This window comes from Delphinapterus leucas, chromosome 12 (assembly GCF_059928025.1).
Source record: "Delphinapterus leucas isolate spDelLeu-1000000601 "Yukka" chromosome 12, BTC_Dleu_Yukka2, whole genome shotgun sequence".
NCBI lineage: Eukaryota > Metazoa > Chordata > Mammalia > Artiodactyla > Monodontidae > Delphinapterus > Delphinapterus leucas.
In genome coordinates, this window is record NC_143140.1 from 64,073,589 (window position 1) to 64,091,109 (window position 17,521).

The following is a 17,521-nucleotide window of genomic DNA, read 5'->3' on the forward strand; positions in this document are numbered from 1 at the left end:
AGCTCAGAAGTGTAACACACATTATCAGGGGAGATATAAATCATTTGTGAACATGGAACGGGGGATTATCCTGTGATGTGAAAACAGACATTGGAAACTGTGACACTCAATAGAGATGACATTCAGCAGAATGCTAGTAACCCAGTAAATAACTAAGAAAAATGTGATCTTTAAGAATGTCAAAAGTCTAGTTTATAAGATAAATATCTTAGATAAAATACAAAAATATAAAAAAGATGGAAAGAAAATCTATAATATTAATAGTGATACTTTTAATGAGAATGGCTTAATATTTCTCTCTCTGCTAGGAGGCAATTCTAAAACATAAAATTAAAAGACCTCTTTAAGCCACTTTTAAAGTCTTGAACACTGAGTCACAACTATTTATATTTCTGTTTTGTATCTGGAGAAGACTTTGTGATGAGCTTCTGAAAAAGCATCTGAAGTCTTCATTATCTATAATGGACTTGTGGAAAACCAGAAGAACTGTTTGACTCAGAAATTCACCATCCCAAGCCTTAAGCTAAAATACTCAAAGGAACAGAACACAGAATGAGGTCTTCTGGGGCCCAGCATGGGAGGGAGGACCTGAAGGGAAGGTACACTTCAATCCTACAGAGAAACTGCCTCTAAAACTTAAATCAGGTGAATACTTGTCTTTGCTATTGTTACCATAGCAACTCAATAATCCCCATTCTTGGTTTCCCTTTAAGAGATACCTTTAAAGTTAAATGAGATGTCAGAGATTCCTAAACAGAAAAGCTGTGTCAATAGAAAATTATCTGGATTTCCAGACAAATAAAATCTTGGAAAAATCAGAAACTGAGGAGGTGTCTGTTCTCTATCATACCATAAAAAATAAAGTCTCTTTATATAATGGGTAAAGCAAGCTGCTTACAAAGGAAAAAAAACTACACATACCTGTGAGAAGCACAATTTAGTGATATTGTGTGCCACAGTCGCATTATTTTCTTAATAGAGGGAAGAATATTTTTTGCAGACAAGTTAAAAGTAGAATGCAAATGAACAAAGGGACAGACTACTAACTGCCTATGTATTTGCCATGAAATAAATAAGCAAAAGTAATTGATCAGGATTAACCATCTTAAAGTCATTTTTCAAGATACAGTTTTAGAAATAAGTAAGTATATGTACCAGATGTTTTTACATACAGTTTTCAAAGGAGAGAGCATTTGAGTTAAGAATTCTTGATTCAGAATTTCCTTCTAATTTCCTTCTATGATAATTAAATATTTGATTATGTCTTTATTTTCTATAATCAAGGAGACAGTGCATTTTTATCAAGTTACAAAAATTTTGAAGGGAATGTTTTAGAATCTGAACTTTACATGTATTCATGTGTTGGTTTATTCTGTAGGCGTTTCCCACTCCCCAGAAGAATACTTCTAAAAAGCCAAGCTCATTCTTACTACTTCAGGAGTAAATCCAACTGTTTTTCATTTCAAAATTACCTTTTGTTTTGATTTTCACAGCTTTTAGTTGTTTCAGTTCAACACCCAATACATCATAGAGGGCGGTCAGCTCAATTAAGGCTAAATGGCAAACTTTCTTCATGTCCTGGGGCGCCAGGTCACCAATCTTGGTGGTGCCTGTTTTGTCTTTTGGCAATCTGAAACTCTAAAATAAATGCCATTAATATAGGAAGGATTTACAGTATCTAACCCGTTTTTTAATGAAACACAACAAAATTGTAACTATAGAAAGAAGTTATTCTCAGAGTGGTGACAATGAAATTGGCAGAATTTCTCCGGTCAGAATGAAGAACAATCCTGTTGTGATGATGATCCCAAACCTGCAGGGAGTCAATATGTGAAGTCTGACAGACAGCGAACCAGACCATGTACTAGGAGTGTGAATACCAGGGGCCAAGAGACAATAAAAACCAAAGGAGAAAAAAAAAAAACTCGAGTTAACTGACCTTCAAGAGCCAAGAAAGATTAGAAGTCAAGACAAACCATGAGGAGGAAGACGGAGAGGAGGTGGGAGATGAGAGAGTAGGAGCAACCACTGGTGTGTGCCAGGTACCCTTTATATACATTATCATTCATTGTTATATATGTAATACATGGCATTATATATACAATATTATATATGCAGATATATATATAATAATACTGTCATAAAAATCCAAATAAGGCAGGTACCGAAGAAGGGCTGTATAGCACTGGGGAGAGGGGGAGAGCAGAGGGGAGACTAAAAGCAGGACTTTAGAGCCAGGATGCCCACCGGTCATCTAGCTACTGCCTAGCTGTGTGTGGCTTCTGGCAACTCTTTAACCATCCTTTCTGTAAAATGGGAGGAAGAAAGGCGGAGGGGGCCGGGGGAGGGGGAGGAGAAAGGGAGAAGGGAAGGGGGAAATGGAAGGAGAAGGGGAGGGGGAAAGAGGAAGGGGAGGGAAAGGCGAGAGCGGAAGAGGGGAATGAAGGGGGGAGGGGGAAGGCCACCTAATTCAGAGGGCTGTTGTGAGGTTTAAAGGCCTGGCACTTCCCAAACACTTTTATGTGGTTGCTGCTACTATTACTTTCACCACTGAATAAATAAACTGAGACTTAGATATACCACTATCAGAGGCAAGTAAGTGGTATTTTCGTTGTTTTGTGCCTTTCTCAAATATTATCTACTACCTATTCAGCCTCTTTTAATATTAAATATATTAAAATAAGAAAAAAAAATCAGAACATGAATTTCTCTAACGTATTTACTACCAATGACAGCCCCATTGTATTTACCAATTACTAAAACAACGATCATTCTCTAATAGTTTGATAAAAATCTTATTATGAAGGTTATATCTCTTGGGTTTGCCCTTGATTTCCTAATTTAATGGCCAAGGATATTCAACTGATTCCCTTTTATTCCCTTTACTTTGCTCATTTTTGTGCCATATCATTAACACTTCATAGTCTAAAAACTACTGCAAAAGACGTGTCCTAAAGTAGCAGTTCTCAAGGTGTGCTCCAGGGAGCCAGAGAGGTGCCCAACACTTTTTTCAAGGAGTCTAAGAGGTCAACACTATTTTAATAATTAATACTAAGACATTATTTGCCTTTTTCACTCTCATTCTCTCATGATGCACAGTGGAGTTTTCACAAGACATGTTATTGCCAACAGACTGAACGCAGAAGTAGATATGAGAATCCAACTAACGTCAACTCAAGCCAGACATTAGAGAGTTGCTAAAATGAAAAACCATGGCACACTTAATAATTTGTTTTAGAAAATATGCCTATTTTGCATTAAAATGTTATTTATGTTCACCATAATACTAATATATTTTAAATGGGTTAATAGTTTAAAATTTTTTCAATTTTAATTTCTAATATGGTAAATATCCATGGGTATAACTGACATAAAGAAAAGCTCTCCCCCCTCACATACACAGTATTTTAAATTATTTATCAAGAGAAACTTTTCCTTAGCCTACTTATTCATTTTTCATAGCTCAGGAACACAGGTCAGTGACCAACTTCCATGGAACTCAATCCAAAGAAATTCTTTACATTCCAAAATCACTTTGTACCAGCCTTCTTCGTCTCCTCAAAATCTTCCATGGGATCACAGCTTCCGTAGAAATCTGTGTACGCCTTCTTTCTTGGGTCAGCCAGAGTAAACACAGAGAGCTGCAGTCCCCAGGGAGACAGCAAATGCTCCAACAGTATGAAATCACAGATTCTTGGCCAGAAGGCCATGCGTCTGAGGTTTCATCAGAGCACTGGAAGCTGTGGTAGTTATTCTCCTCAACACCAACATCCTTCCTGACTGATAAGACAAAAGCTTTTTGAGGTCCTCAATAATTTTTAAGAGCCTAAAGGGGTTATAGGGCCAAAATGTTTGAGAGTCACTGTCCTAGAGCATTTCCTAAAACCTACAACTTTTGGCAGTTGAGCAGCTAATTCCTTTCAAGCAAACTCAGCTCAAAGAGAGAATCTTCTAAAGTTCTCCACAGAACCTCCTACAGAACCTTCTTTGGAATCTGCTATAGTCTCAAGAGAGTCCACTACAGGAGAAAAGAAATCTTTCTTAACTTTTTGTAATACATTTTCCCTATGAGAATATTAAAAGAACAGCAGTAGATATCATTAATATGCAGCCAAAGTGAATTTCCAGCAAAATTTCCAGCATTAATGGTACAGTGCATAGGGGTTGAGACGAGAATGTGCAGCCAGATATCACAGTTGTGACTTTTAACTATTACTGCAAGGTAAGACAAAAATAATACTCATCTTTCATAAATGGTTTGTCATTCTATTCTGCAAAAGTTCCAACAGGATAAAAATTATTACAGCATATTCTAGGTTGGGAAACTGAGGTTCTTTAAGAGACTAAAAATGCCCACATAGCCAGTGATATATGGAGGCAAATTCAGACCTTCTAAATCCTAAATTCAGTGGCCATTCTGCTCTGCTCCATTTTCCCTGCCCCCCACAGCAGGCAGGGAGGAATCTAGGTTGATCAGTGTTGATGTAGGACTGTGAACCCCGCAAGGACAGGAAACCATGTCTTAATCACCTCTGTATCCCTGCTATACCACAGCCCTGACACACTGCAGGTGTTCTGTCCCAGTGTATTCAATGAATGAAGACACACACCAGACAGGGAGAAAAGCACAGAATCAAGTTCAGTGAGGTACAGGGTTACTGGCTTGATGCTCCCCCAATTTTTTGTGATCTGTACTGAGCTTCACTTTTAAAATCACACAAAACTCTTCCCATTTTTTTCTCGCCTGGCCCCAGAGTTCTGCTAATTGTTTTGTTTTCTTAAGGGCTGAACCAATTCCATTTACCAACCATTTATTAATTTTAAAAAAGCCCTAAATGTTTCATTAAAATCAGTTGGTTTTGTTGTAATAAACCAAATACACGTAATATAATTATTTAAAGCATTACCCAAAGTAAATGTGTAAAGAAACCTGAAATATTATTAGTTCAAACATTGGATTTACCTAGCAATATGTCATGAGCTTTATTTATTTATTTATTTAACATTGTGCTTAATGAAAGGAGTTAGTTCTTTATCCCAATGTTTAATTCATAGCAGCAGCTTTAAATATTTATGAAGTTTCACGTCGTTTTTGTTTAGTTAATAGACTGGATGGTTCAGTTCGTTGGCTAAGAGAAGGCAATGCGATTTCAGCAAAAGGAAAGCTCTTCACCTTTTGAAAAGTGTGCTTTAAAAAAGGCATGAAATAAAATTTTTCGAAACATATAAGGTCTTTGGCTCCCATGCATTACCATAAATTAATCAGGCAGCTCACCCAGGCTGCACCCCTCTTCTGTAGGCCTTGAGGTATGAGGGGCCCGTTAGACACTTTATCAGTAATGACGGACTAGACTTTTTCACTCATCAAGTCACTCTAGCTTCAATTCAGAAAGCAAGAGAATCTACTCTTACTTGGTCAATTTCCACAGATGACTTCTTTTCATCTGCTAGGAAATTCATTTCTTATCTAAGATTCTTCCGTGTGTAAAAATGTGATTTTATTACAGTGTTTCAGTCGTTGTCATCCTAGGGAATGAATACTTTTCTAGATAAATGAAGTTTTAGAAAACTTCAAATTCACAGCTTTTTTAATTTCTTTATTTTTTTAAATGGAGAGCAATAATCATAATTTAAACTTTTCATGACAATTCTGGATCATGATCCTACACACCTATTTTTGCATTGTGTACAAATGTGTGTCTGCCTTATGTTTTCAGTCTCCTCACCCTGGCCCGAACTAACATTTCTTTTACTGTCCTTCTGCTTCCTCCAGAGATGTTCCATTTTCTAACAAACCCCCAACTTGAGCCTCCATGCAAGTTTTTAGCCTTCAGTATGCACTGAGCTTTGTTACCAGACAACCAAAGTTGCCATAAAACATGAATTTACTTGAATTAAACATAATTCAGTAAGAATCCAAAAGACACTAAATAAAGACTTAAGAAAATATAGGCATGCATCTAGAATATAGGATTCACCATAGTTATCATTTCAAAGCTATGATCTTAAAAATTGCTAAATAAAGCCTTACTGTTTTTAGTCTCCCAAGATAGGATAAAGGAGTGCTACTAAATTCCTATTGTATATGAAGGACTCAACAAACCAGAATCTTTTTTGTATAACATCCCAAGCTATCCTGAAGAAGTTGTCAGTAGCACCAATACAAGGACACAAACTCACACCTAAATTAAATGCACATATACCTTGAGGGCACATGTCATCATGATCTTCCAGAAAAACTCCAGCTTCAAAAGCTTAGTCACTGAAGCCAAGCCTTAGCATGCCATGTAATCTCTCTAACCTGTTTTTTTGTATGAAAAAGAATCATAATATCCACCTCATACAGATCATTTGATAAATGAACAAAATAATTACAGAATATACTTTCTAAGATATCATGGGTACACAAAAAACAATAAGTAACAGCTAAATTTTCATCTTAACACACATGAAAGGTTATAAAACCTGATCTCCAAATTTAAGAGGAGAAATTTGAATCTGCTGTGAGAGATCATAAAGAATTAACAAAGATTGCCCAATGCCATAAGAAAAAGGAAGTGAATGTAAAATGAGGTCAACAGAGAACAATGTATTATATAAAACCTACTGCTTATTTACAGAAGCAGGAGAGCATGGAGTAGAAATGGAATTTGAGGTTTTATCTGCTTAGACTCTCACCTCAGAGTGACGAATATAAATATTTACTTCACCAATCATGCTGATGACCTGTAGAAAGCTTACAGTATGCGCATGCCTTCTAGAAGATATACAAATAAATAAATAGTTGTATAGATGAACTGAAGCATATATGCATAAATAAATACATGGAGGGGCTTCCCTGGTGGTGCAGTGGTTAAGAATCCACCTGCCAATGCAGGGACATGGGTTCGAGGCCTGGTCCAGGAAGATCCCACGTGCCGCAGAGCAACTAAGCCCGTGCACCACAACTACTGAGCCGGCGCGCCACAACTACTAAAGCCTGCACGCCTAGAGCCTGTGCTCCGCAACAAGAGAAGTCACCACAATGAGAAGCCTGCACACCACAACGAAGAGTAGCCCCCGCTTGCCACAACTAGAGAAAGTCCGCGCACGGCAATGAAGACCCAACACAGCCAAAAATAAATAAATTAAATTTAAAAAAAATTAAAATAAATACATGGATACATTGACAATAATTATCAAAAGCATGGCACCTTAACAGTTTAAAAAATGATTTTATAAATTTTATCTAATGTAAGTTCACAAACAGGAAAGCACTAACAGTAAAGCTAGATACTGAGCTAGACCCCAAAGGATGGGATAAGGCTTCCTTGATAAACACGGAACAACAGAGGGGTAGAAATGGGAAGGTCATTTTAAGCTTGGGGCACAACGTGAATAAAATCTAGAAAGCAGGTGAGCAAAAATTAGTTTGTTAGAGAATAAAATGAGAGAGGAAGTTTTGTCTTTACGTTTCTGAACAAAATTCCTAGTTTATTCCACTGTTCGAATCAACAACTTAGAAGTCAACAAAGTCTTCATCTTGTTTAATTAGACTCTACCATCCTTCACTTAAACTCCCTTCCATCTGTTGAGATATATTAGACCATCACTTTTTTTTTTTTTTTTTTTTGCGGTACGCGGGCCTCTCACTGTTGTGGCCTCTCCCACTGCGGAGCACAGGCTCCGGACGCGCAGGCTCAGCGGCCATGGCTCACAGGCCCAGCCGCTCCGCGGCATGTGGGATCTTCCCGGACCGGGGCACGAACCCGCATCCCCCGCATCGGCAGGCGGACTCTCAACAACTGCGCCACCAGGGAAGCCCAGAAGACCATCACTTTTAAAAGATACTTTTGCTAAGGATGGTCTGGAGTCTGGATCATCTCTTTAGGCCACATGATACATGCATACTCCTTTACTTTTCCCACTAGGCGTAAAAATAGATTCTTAAAAATATATGATAAAGCCTGGAAACAACCTAGATGTCCACCATCAGGTTGCTGGTTAAATAAATTGCGGTATATCCTCACAGCAGGGTACAATGTATAAATAAAAAGGATTAAGAAATATTTCTCTCTACTACTATGGAGTGATCTCCAAGACATACTGCTAAGTCAAATATAAGTAAATAAATAATGAAGTGTGTATAGTGGGCTACCATTTATCTAAGAATGGAAGGATAAACCATAAAATTAAAAGAAATTTACCTATAAGGTAAATTTACCTGTGAAGGGCAGGGAGAGAAGAGGGTGATGGCTCAAGTATAGAAGTGAGACTTCTTATACACCTTGTTTTTAATTCTGACTTTTGGACCACTTAAACAATTTACATGTTTACAAAATAAAATTAAGTTTCAAAACAGCAATCCCTAAACATTGAATATGAAATGAAACTAATTAGCCCAACCAGGTATGCAGTTGGTGGCATAACCATATGGAGAATCACTATCCTAAACGACCTAAAGCAGAGTAATTCGATTATTACAGTCCTTCTGGGATGTATCCCAAGGATACAACCAACTGAGGAAAAGAAAAACAGGCTTAAACTGTTTCTTAGTAATCACATTGTTGATATGCTGTGCATTAACGGAGGATAAAACACATAAATAATTATGTGATATTCTAACTGTATTATCTGCTGTATCCTGAAAACCACTCTTCTCAGCATGGAAGAAAGAAGACACAGATGTACTTCTGTCCTCTGAAAAGGCTTTAAGCAATGACCAACTCAGAGAAAGGAACATTCCTAGTGTCTTGAACATAGTCACAAACGTATATTTCGACTAAATGGAATCAGAGTTTCTTGCAAAAATAGACAATTCTAAGTCTGAAGCAGAAAATATACCAGAAACATATGAGAAATTTTCTCTAGGGTCATGTCATATATGTCTACATCCATGAGTTAAGATACTATTTTTATAAGAAAATTAAAATGAAACAGCACTAATTGGTCACTGATGAAAGATGCTAGGGAACAAAAAAAAAATTGAAGACTGGTAAATGAAAGTAAGAAGTAACCCATCTGAGAACATTTTTCTTAATAGAAGTATTCAAATTAATAAAGGAAAAAAAGAAATTAGAACATCATTTTGTGACCATCAATAAACGAAAGGATCCAAGCACTGATCAGCAGCAGCTGCCAATTTCACAAAAGACAAGCAGATATTTTTAATCTCTTCATACATGATCACATATGAAGTAGTCTTGACCAAAAAATGAGCCTGAGTCTGATCAATCTAGAGTCAACCAATTTACAAGAAGCAGAAGAACACGGGGACAGAACAAGAAACTTAATAACCAGGTTTCTTCAACAAACAAATTTTGAGGGAGGGAGGAAGGGAGGAATGGAAGAAAGGATAAGGAAAAAGAGGGAGAGTAATGAAATAAGGGAGAGAGGGAAGGAGGCAGAGAAAGAGAGAGACACACAGAGACAGAAGGAGGGAGGGAGGAAGGGATTACGACTGAAAGGCATTATCAACCAACTGCAATGTATGAACCTTATCTGGATCCTGATTCAAACAAACTAAAAAAAAAAAAAAAAAATCATGAAATTTGTGATTCAATTTGAAATTTGAACACTGATTAGATATTTGAAATTAAGAATTATTAGCAATTTCTAAGGTACAATAATAGTAATATGGATATGTATTTTGGGGTTTTTTTTTTCATTTATTTTATTTATTTTTGGCTGCGTTGGGTCTTTCTTTGTTGCTGCGTGGGCTCTCTCTAGTTGCGGCGAGCGGGGGCTACTCTTCATTGCGGGGCACGGGCTGCTGCTCATTGCGGTGGCTTCTCTTGTTGAGGAGCACGGGCTCTAGGCATGCTGGCTTCAATAGTTGTGGCACACGGGCTCAGTAGCTGTGGCTCGCAGGCTCTAGAGCACAGGCTCAGTAGTTGTGGCGCACAGGCTTAGCTGCTCCGCGGCATGTGGGATCTTCCCAGACCAGGGCTTGAACCCGTGTTCCCTGCATTTGCAGGCGGATTCTTAACCACTGCGCCACCAGGGAAGCCCTGGATATGTGTTTTTTAAAAAACCCTCTTTATCTTTTTGAAACACATACTGAAATATTTATAGATGGCAAAATATAATTCAGAGAGTGTTTCAAAATAACACAGAGTAGGGAACTGGTTGGGGGTATGTATAGGACAGGACTAGTCATGGGAAAATGAATGTTGAGGCTAGGTGGTGAGTACTGGGGAGTTCATTATACTATGCTTTTTAACTTGTGTGGTGAAATCCTACAAAACGAGTAAATGTATTTTTTTTTCTTATTAGTCATCCATTTAATACACATCAGTGTATACATGTCAATCCCAATCTCCCAATTCATCACACCACCACCACCACCACCCCCGCCGCTTTCCCCCATGGTGTCCATACGTTTGTTCTCTACATCTGTGTCTCAATTTCTGCCCTGCAAACCAGTTCATCTATACCAGTAAATTATTTTTTAAAAATATAAGACATTCGGTAGCAATGAGAACACTCAGTACACAGAGGTTGGTCTCTAAACACAATCGGCTACTGAAAAAACAAGGACTCCTTGAAGAAACAGATTCCTTCTAATCTGAGAGGAGAAAAGTACAAGGTGAGCCTGGAACATCTTGTACTAGAAAGCAAAGGAGTAAAAGAATGAGGACATGTTAAAATGGCATAGGAACCAGCTTGAAGGGCTCCCTTTTGTCAAATCTGGGTAAGTTTAAACATCAAAGAAAAACAATAATGAGTTATAAAACACTGAATAAAAAAAGGAAGTTTTTGAATAGTGATATTCAAAAACAAAAAAAGGGAGGAAAAGCACTATTATGGAAGATTGCCAGCCAATCAATATAGAAGAAATAATAGAATGAGAAAATCACCATTTCTCAAACACTAGTCTAATTATTGTTTCAGGCAAGGGTTACAAATGCATGGTGAAGCCACTGGGCGGTAAGATATTCCCTTGGTCTCAAGGATCGCAAATTAGTGTTAATTGTACATAGGAAAAGGTATCTTTATGATGGGGAGATCCGGTGAACGTCTCCTTAACCAAGTGGTCAAAATTCCATCTCCAGTAAAGGGACATCTGATGTCATGCCCCTCTTCTGATGATGCAATGAGAGGCATAAACATCATCTAGGCAGTAGTGTGACCAAAAATGTTAATGTGAATTCAGTCACCAAGAACAGACAAAATCAGAAATGTGATTTGGACTCTTTAAAATATTAAAGAAAAATCAAGGGATCTGATCTAGATTTAAGAAACCAAAAAAAATATGACATTAAATGCAACACGACCCTCGTTTGAATCCCAGGTGGGAGTAAGGGAGAAGCTATTGATATTAAGGACAATATTGTGACAATTGGGAACGTTTTAATGTGATCATATATTAAAATACAATTATTGTTTTAATGTTCAATTTCTTAAGCATTATAACTGTGTTTTGTTTTGTATGCTCTTGTTAGGCTAAAAAGAAAAAAGTGAGTATATGTCTATAGTATAACCTATACATAGATAGATAGATATATGTAAAAAGAAAGTAAAGGTTGTACAATGTTAAATGGATCTACAGGAAGGCTGGGAGTGTATGCTATACTATTCTTTCAACTTTTCTAAGGACCTAAAATTTTCCAAATAAAAAGCTGATGAAAAATATACTCTGATAATGACATCTGAATAGTGTATTACGTACAGGTAACAGGGCATCGTCCCCTTTGCTCCTCTGGATTTTCTCTCTGGAGCTCTCTTTCTGATTGACAGCTTGCTCTGCAAATGATACCTCCAGGTTGATGTCTGTTTCAGAGGCAGGTGCCTCTTCAGGCACCAATGGAGTCAGCTCCTTTCCGCCAACAACTAGGCTAGATGCCTGATCTGGGAAAAAGACAAAAGATTCAAGTGCTTTGGCTACTTCTTTTTTTAACTTCTAATACATCAACCATATAAACCTTTGGGAAAAGTACTATTTACTATAAGCAATAATTAACGGTTATTTTAATAGTAAAAAGTATACTCAAGGAATTCTACCAATGGTGAATGGGGGTGTAGAGGAGGGAAGGTGGTGACTAGAAAGCCCGAGTTGAATTGTGGAATCTTTCTCTGAGGTCACAATTCTTAGACAGAGTCCAGTTCCAAAACATTGATGGGTGATCTCAAGCTCTGAATGAAAAACCTCACAAAAATTTAGTAGACTTAATCATTGCTTTATTTTATACTGGGAGAGTAAAAGCAAAAAAAGAGAGAATGAGGTTAGCTTTACTCTCTCTTAAAACTATGATATACCATTTAATTTCCTTACAGTGGAACAGATTCCTGAAAAAGATTTCTTCCATGTCCTGCATGTCCTTTCTGGAATGTTACCTATCTATCATAGTAAAAATTCCAAAACAAAAGTTAGCACCAACAATGTGCACTGTGGGAGTCAGGTCTGGAGGTACCTGGTACCAGAACCAACAGGTTTTGCACCAGATTATTACAAAGATTATAACAGCTCTCTTACAATTATAAATCTAATGAAATAAGTTCCATGTATTTACATCAACAGTTTATAATAAATTTAACATTATTTTCTTGGTTTGTTTGTTGTTAATCCTCCAGGAAAAAAATTAACACCTGAAAACTTATTTGCTGAAAACGTCAGCTTTAAGCTTGGAAGAAAATACTTCTAAATTTGGCTATTTGATAAGTTTTTGGTTTTTAACACAACTCACACTAGATAAAAACCTGGAATCAATGACTGGATTACTGTTATTTTCTCATTGCAGACCTTTAATTCATGGTGGGCAGCTCTGGATTACATCAGTAAGCTTACATATTACATTCAAATGCTTATATACTAACACAGCAAGGTGATGGAGGGTAAAGTTAATTTTAAAATTTAATAAATATGTCATATATACACATACTATTAAAAGTCTGATGCCTTCAGAAAATGTATCTGTATTATCTTCTATATATTTTCTATACTTATAGTCATTTAAATCAAAAACACACAGAAAAATTGTTTTACTCAAAAGAAAATACGGATAAATCTAAATCTAGCCTTTTACACTCTCATTCAATAAGCAGTGAGGGCTTCGTGGTTGTAGGACTTACGTAGTACTCGGCAGGGGCCCAAGCTGGGTTTAACGTTCTACTGTTGCTGTCTCGCAATTTGAACAAGAAGCCCTACATTTTCAGTTTTCACTGGGCCTTGCAAATTACATAGCTGGCCCTGGTGACATCTCACAGTTAAGAAAGTAAGTAAAATGGACCCATGTGAATTCCAAAAATAAGAGAAAATGTAAAGCTCTTTGATTGTATTTATCTGCTGCCATCTATGTCACATTATGCTTTTCCAACAGCCTGTGACAATTTTTTTTTTTAATTAGGATAACTAGACCTCTCTCCGATTAATTTTTAAAGTATTAACTTAAATGTCAAAGCACAATTTGAGTTTTACATTCCCACTGGTTTACACTGCTTCATGTTTTACTGTGAATATGTATGTTGGTTTCCTAGGAAACCATTCTAAGAGGAAAAAACTGATTAGCCATTTTCTTAAATTAGAAGCTACCTTTCTAAAAGCTGAGTGCTTATGGTCAAGAATGTTAAAACGACTCCCTTTTCTCCTTAACAGCCCCATGTCAGAGCTACAATAAACACCACCTCCCCACACACACAAACAAATGTTCTGTGCTGAATTCAAAACTGAGGAGAAGAATTATAATTAAGTTAGAATACATTTTATACATATGCAGTTCCTCCAAAAATTGGCAAAAATAAAAAACACAATATAGAAAAGGCTTAAGGATCAAATGGTAACTCCAGTTAAGGCAGATAGCAGGAAAAACAGTTTCAGGGGTGATAAAGGAGCACTGCTAAAAGAAATAGTTAACTGATTAATAAAAGTATCTACGAATCAATTATCTACTCTCAAAGAGAAACATTAACAGAGAATGCTGAGATAAACCTTTTGGCTCTTAAAGCCCAAAAGTGTAAATAATATAATTTATTTAATCTATTCTCCTTTGGTTTTTAAGTGGATAATAGCACTGAGTTAGAAATATTTCACAAAACTCAAAGTTTTTCAATTGTCCAGAATAATCCATATCTTTATTTTAAAAAATAATTTCCCCTCCTCCTTGGAACTCGGAAAAGAAAACATAACACAAAAGTTTTAAAAGTTATTTCGGCATTATTAGTATTTCTAAATGTATGTATTAAACATTGGACTTTCATATACACAGTTGTATAATTTGATGAAAAGTTAAGATTGATACTTAGCAGTAGATTAATTAATTTGAAATGCAACAACGCTTGCAACATTAAAATTTTATTTTTCATTTAGAGTAAGTAACTTTGATTGAACATGCATAAAAGCCTACGTGTAGGGAAAACATTTAAAATAGACTACGTAGCTCACACTTACAGATTTCAAATGGAAAGAGCTCCACTTCTGAACTCCAGACAATATTTTCCATGCATTTCATTCAGAACCTTTCAATGTTTGCATAACACTGGTTAATTCACTGGCTAGCAAAAGAGCATGGCATTGCCCAGAACAGGTGCAGTAGTAAATACTCAGTGACTTGGATGGCATTATACACATTCTCTTATTATTCTGACTGGAGGCTCTATGCCCACTTCACAGCATTCCAGCAAAAGCAGATGTAAATCAGGCAGCAAGTTTGTCACATTCCACTCGGCTGCTGCAAGCTAGGCTGGAAGGGACTGCTATAATGAACTTGTCTTCCAGAACTTCTGTTTATATAGCCTACATCACCATCTCTGGCAAAGGAGGAAAACACCAAGAAAGGACAATGTTTTCCTCAGTATTCATTTAGCAATTGCCAGTCGCTCTTCCCCAAAGCCCAAAGCATACTGATATTGGCACAAAAGGTTCATCTGTCTCTCTTAACGACCCAGCTCTCTAGCCCGCCTGCACTGGCTATTCCAGCCTGCTTGCCACTTCAGTGCCTACTGGCACACAGACTTAGGGAAACACCCAGTAATTTCATTCTGATATAAAACATGTAACTAAAGAAATCTCCACAGAACAGTAAAAATCAAGTGCTTTTATAGACGTAAATATATAGACACGTACGTGTCTATACACACGCATGCACACGCTTATATATGCACATACGTGTGTGTGTATATATTTTAAGGCAGGGGTGCAGGAGAGAAGCTCTGAGAAAAGTATGAAAGGAAGGATAAAGATACTAGATGCTCCAAGACTCCAAAATGTCCCGTATACAGTAATTTTGGACTAACCTTTGATTTTTATAGGAAGGTTGGGAACACTTCCCAGGCCTCCACAGTCTACCTGATACTCTTCCTCCACTACTTCCAATCCAAACACAACACAAGTAATGCCATGAACACTCCAGGTGCCAGGTCTTAAGGACATAAACAGAAGAAAAGTCCCAAGCGGGACTCAGGCAGCCACCAACAACCTTTGCTATAGTTTTTAAGTAACAGCACACTGAGGATTAAATCTGTGACCTTAATTTAGAAATTTTTCCTTTTTGTAAATCCATGAAATAGCTTTAAATTCTTTCTTGGTAAGTACTAATAAAGTCTTACTATTTATTTTCATCCATGCCTTGAATTTCTAATCCATTTCTGAAATAACAGATACAGAAAAAGGAATGAAAAGGAGAGCTGTAATCAATGACCCCCCCCAAAAAAAATCTTAACTAAAAAAAAAAAAAAGTTTTTTTAAACTTTCTGAAAAGCAATCCATTTATGAGCTAAGAACTTCAGATCTGAAAATGAGGTTCCAAATTCACTGGCTCCCCTTACTAGCTGTGTGGCCTTGGGAAAGTAATTTTACATCTGTAAACCTCACTTCTCTCATTTGTAGAATGGGTTAAGAACAATATTTACTACATAGATCTCCTGAGTTTATTAAATTAGGTAAATATCTCTGCATAGTACCTGGCACATAGTAAGCATTCGGGAAAACTGACTATGTACAGAGATGTTAGAACAGATAGACATAGACAAGCATTTTTAAAAAATCAAAGGCCAACTATATGCTCAGTCTTATGTAATCATCTATTTGGGTCCTTTATATGAGTATCTGAATAGAATTTGCTTACCAGAATTGAAGATGAATATTTTAAAAGGTCTTATCTGTTTGTTATACTAATAAATGAGAACATACAAGAGAACGGGTCCAACTTACCATCTTTTCCTTGGTATTTGTTTTCGTCTGTTCTGACTGATTGTGATTCTGCACCATCTGGAGGCTAAAGATAGAACATGGGCCATTTAGTCATCTCCACCTCACAACCAGAGAAACGGTACTGTGAAATAACTCTATTACTAACCTTCAGAGTACAAGAAATGCACTCAGAATTATATCAATCACAGAAAACAAGGACTACAGGTATAATCAACAAGCAATCATCCAATAAACATGTGATCACCCACACCTTGTAATACACACTACTAAGCCCCGTGGGGAATAAGGGCAACATCAAGAGTGTCCCTGCCATCAAGAACACCGCTATAAATTGAAGGGAAAAGAAAACATATCAAAAAGTTAACAATATCCATTAACAGATGAGTAGATAAACAAAATGCGAGCCACCCACACAATGAAATATTATTCTGCAATAAAAGGAAACAAAGTACAGGTACATGCTACAACATGGATGAACCTTGAAAACATTATACTAAGTGAAAGGAATCAGTCACAAGGACCACATATTGTGTGATTTCATTTCTACGAAATCTTCCGAATAGGAAAGTCATAGAGACAGAAAGTAAATTAGTGGTTGCCTAGTGGGTAAGGAGAGGAATATGAGGAATGACTGCTAATGGGTATGGGTTTTCTTTTGGAGATGATGAAAAGGTGCTAAAATGGATTGTGAGGATGGTTGTCAATCTGTGACTACACAAAAAACCTCTGGATTGTAAACTTTAAGTGGGCGGCTTGGTGAATTATCTCTCAATAACGCTGTTATAAAATAAAATTATAAGTTGACATGTAGGTAATAAAATAGAATTCTTCATATTTTTTTAAAAAGCTAGTAATAAATGTGAGATCAACTAAAACTAAATTACCAAGCAGGTAGTAAGAGCTTAGATATTCAAAGGAACTCCTTTTTCGAGGGGTTGGGGAAGTGACACCTGAAGAATGCAGCCCTCCAAGGGTTTATGGACACAGGAAAACATGGCTGGCTTCTCTCACCAGTAAGTGTGTCCAGGCTGTACTTCCTCCTTTCCAAGTAAGGCTTCAGGAGGAATTCAGGAATCAGGAAGGGGAGTCTAGATCAATCATACACAGAGGTCTATTTGAATGAACTGTCTTTAAAATACTCATTCCACTGGATTTTCCTCTCTATACAAAAGAAGATAGCCTTTGTAGTCCCCTCCCCACATACTTCAACTCAGGTGTTAGCAGAGGAGAACTCCCCTCTCCACCTGCAGTCCAAGAAGAGTCTAGAAAAGCACCGGGGCAGGTATGCAGAGGTGCTCTACTTAGAGGTTAGAGGTACCCAGGTCAGTGTAGAGCGACTACCAATCACAGAAGTGGTACGAGAGTCGTGGCACTACTTCAGTCCCCCTCAGGCAG

General features: G+C 37.1%; 1 protein-coding gene across 2 annotated transcripts in view; it reads right to left on the bottom strand.

The window, feature by feature from the left end:
- The window catches only part of ARHGAP18 (Rho GTPase activating protein 18), a 137,028-nt gene that overhangs the window by 40,657 nt on the left and 78,850 nt on the right, over positions 1-17,521 (bottom strand). For both annotated transcript variants that reach the window (XM_022556412.2, XM_022556405.2), the window contains exons 4-6: positions 16,127-16,190; positions 11,651-11,829; positions 1,473-1,638 (exon numbers count right to left, since the gene is read on the bottom strand). In XM_022556412.2, the coding sequence (XP_022412120.1) occupies positions 1,473-1,638; positions 11,651-11,829; positions 16,127-16,190 (409 nt within the window). The remainder of the gene's footprint in view (positions 1-1,472; positions 1,639-11,650; positions 11,830-16,126; positions 16,191-17,521) is intronic.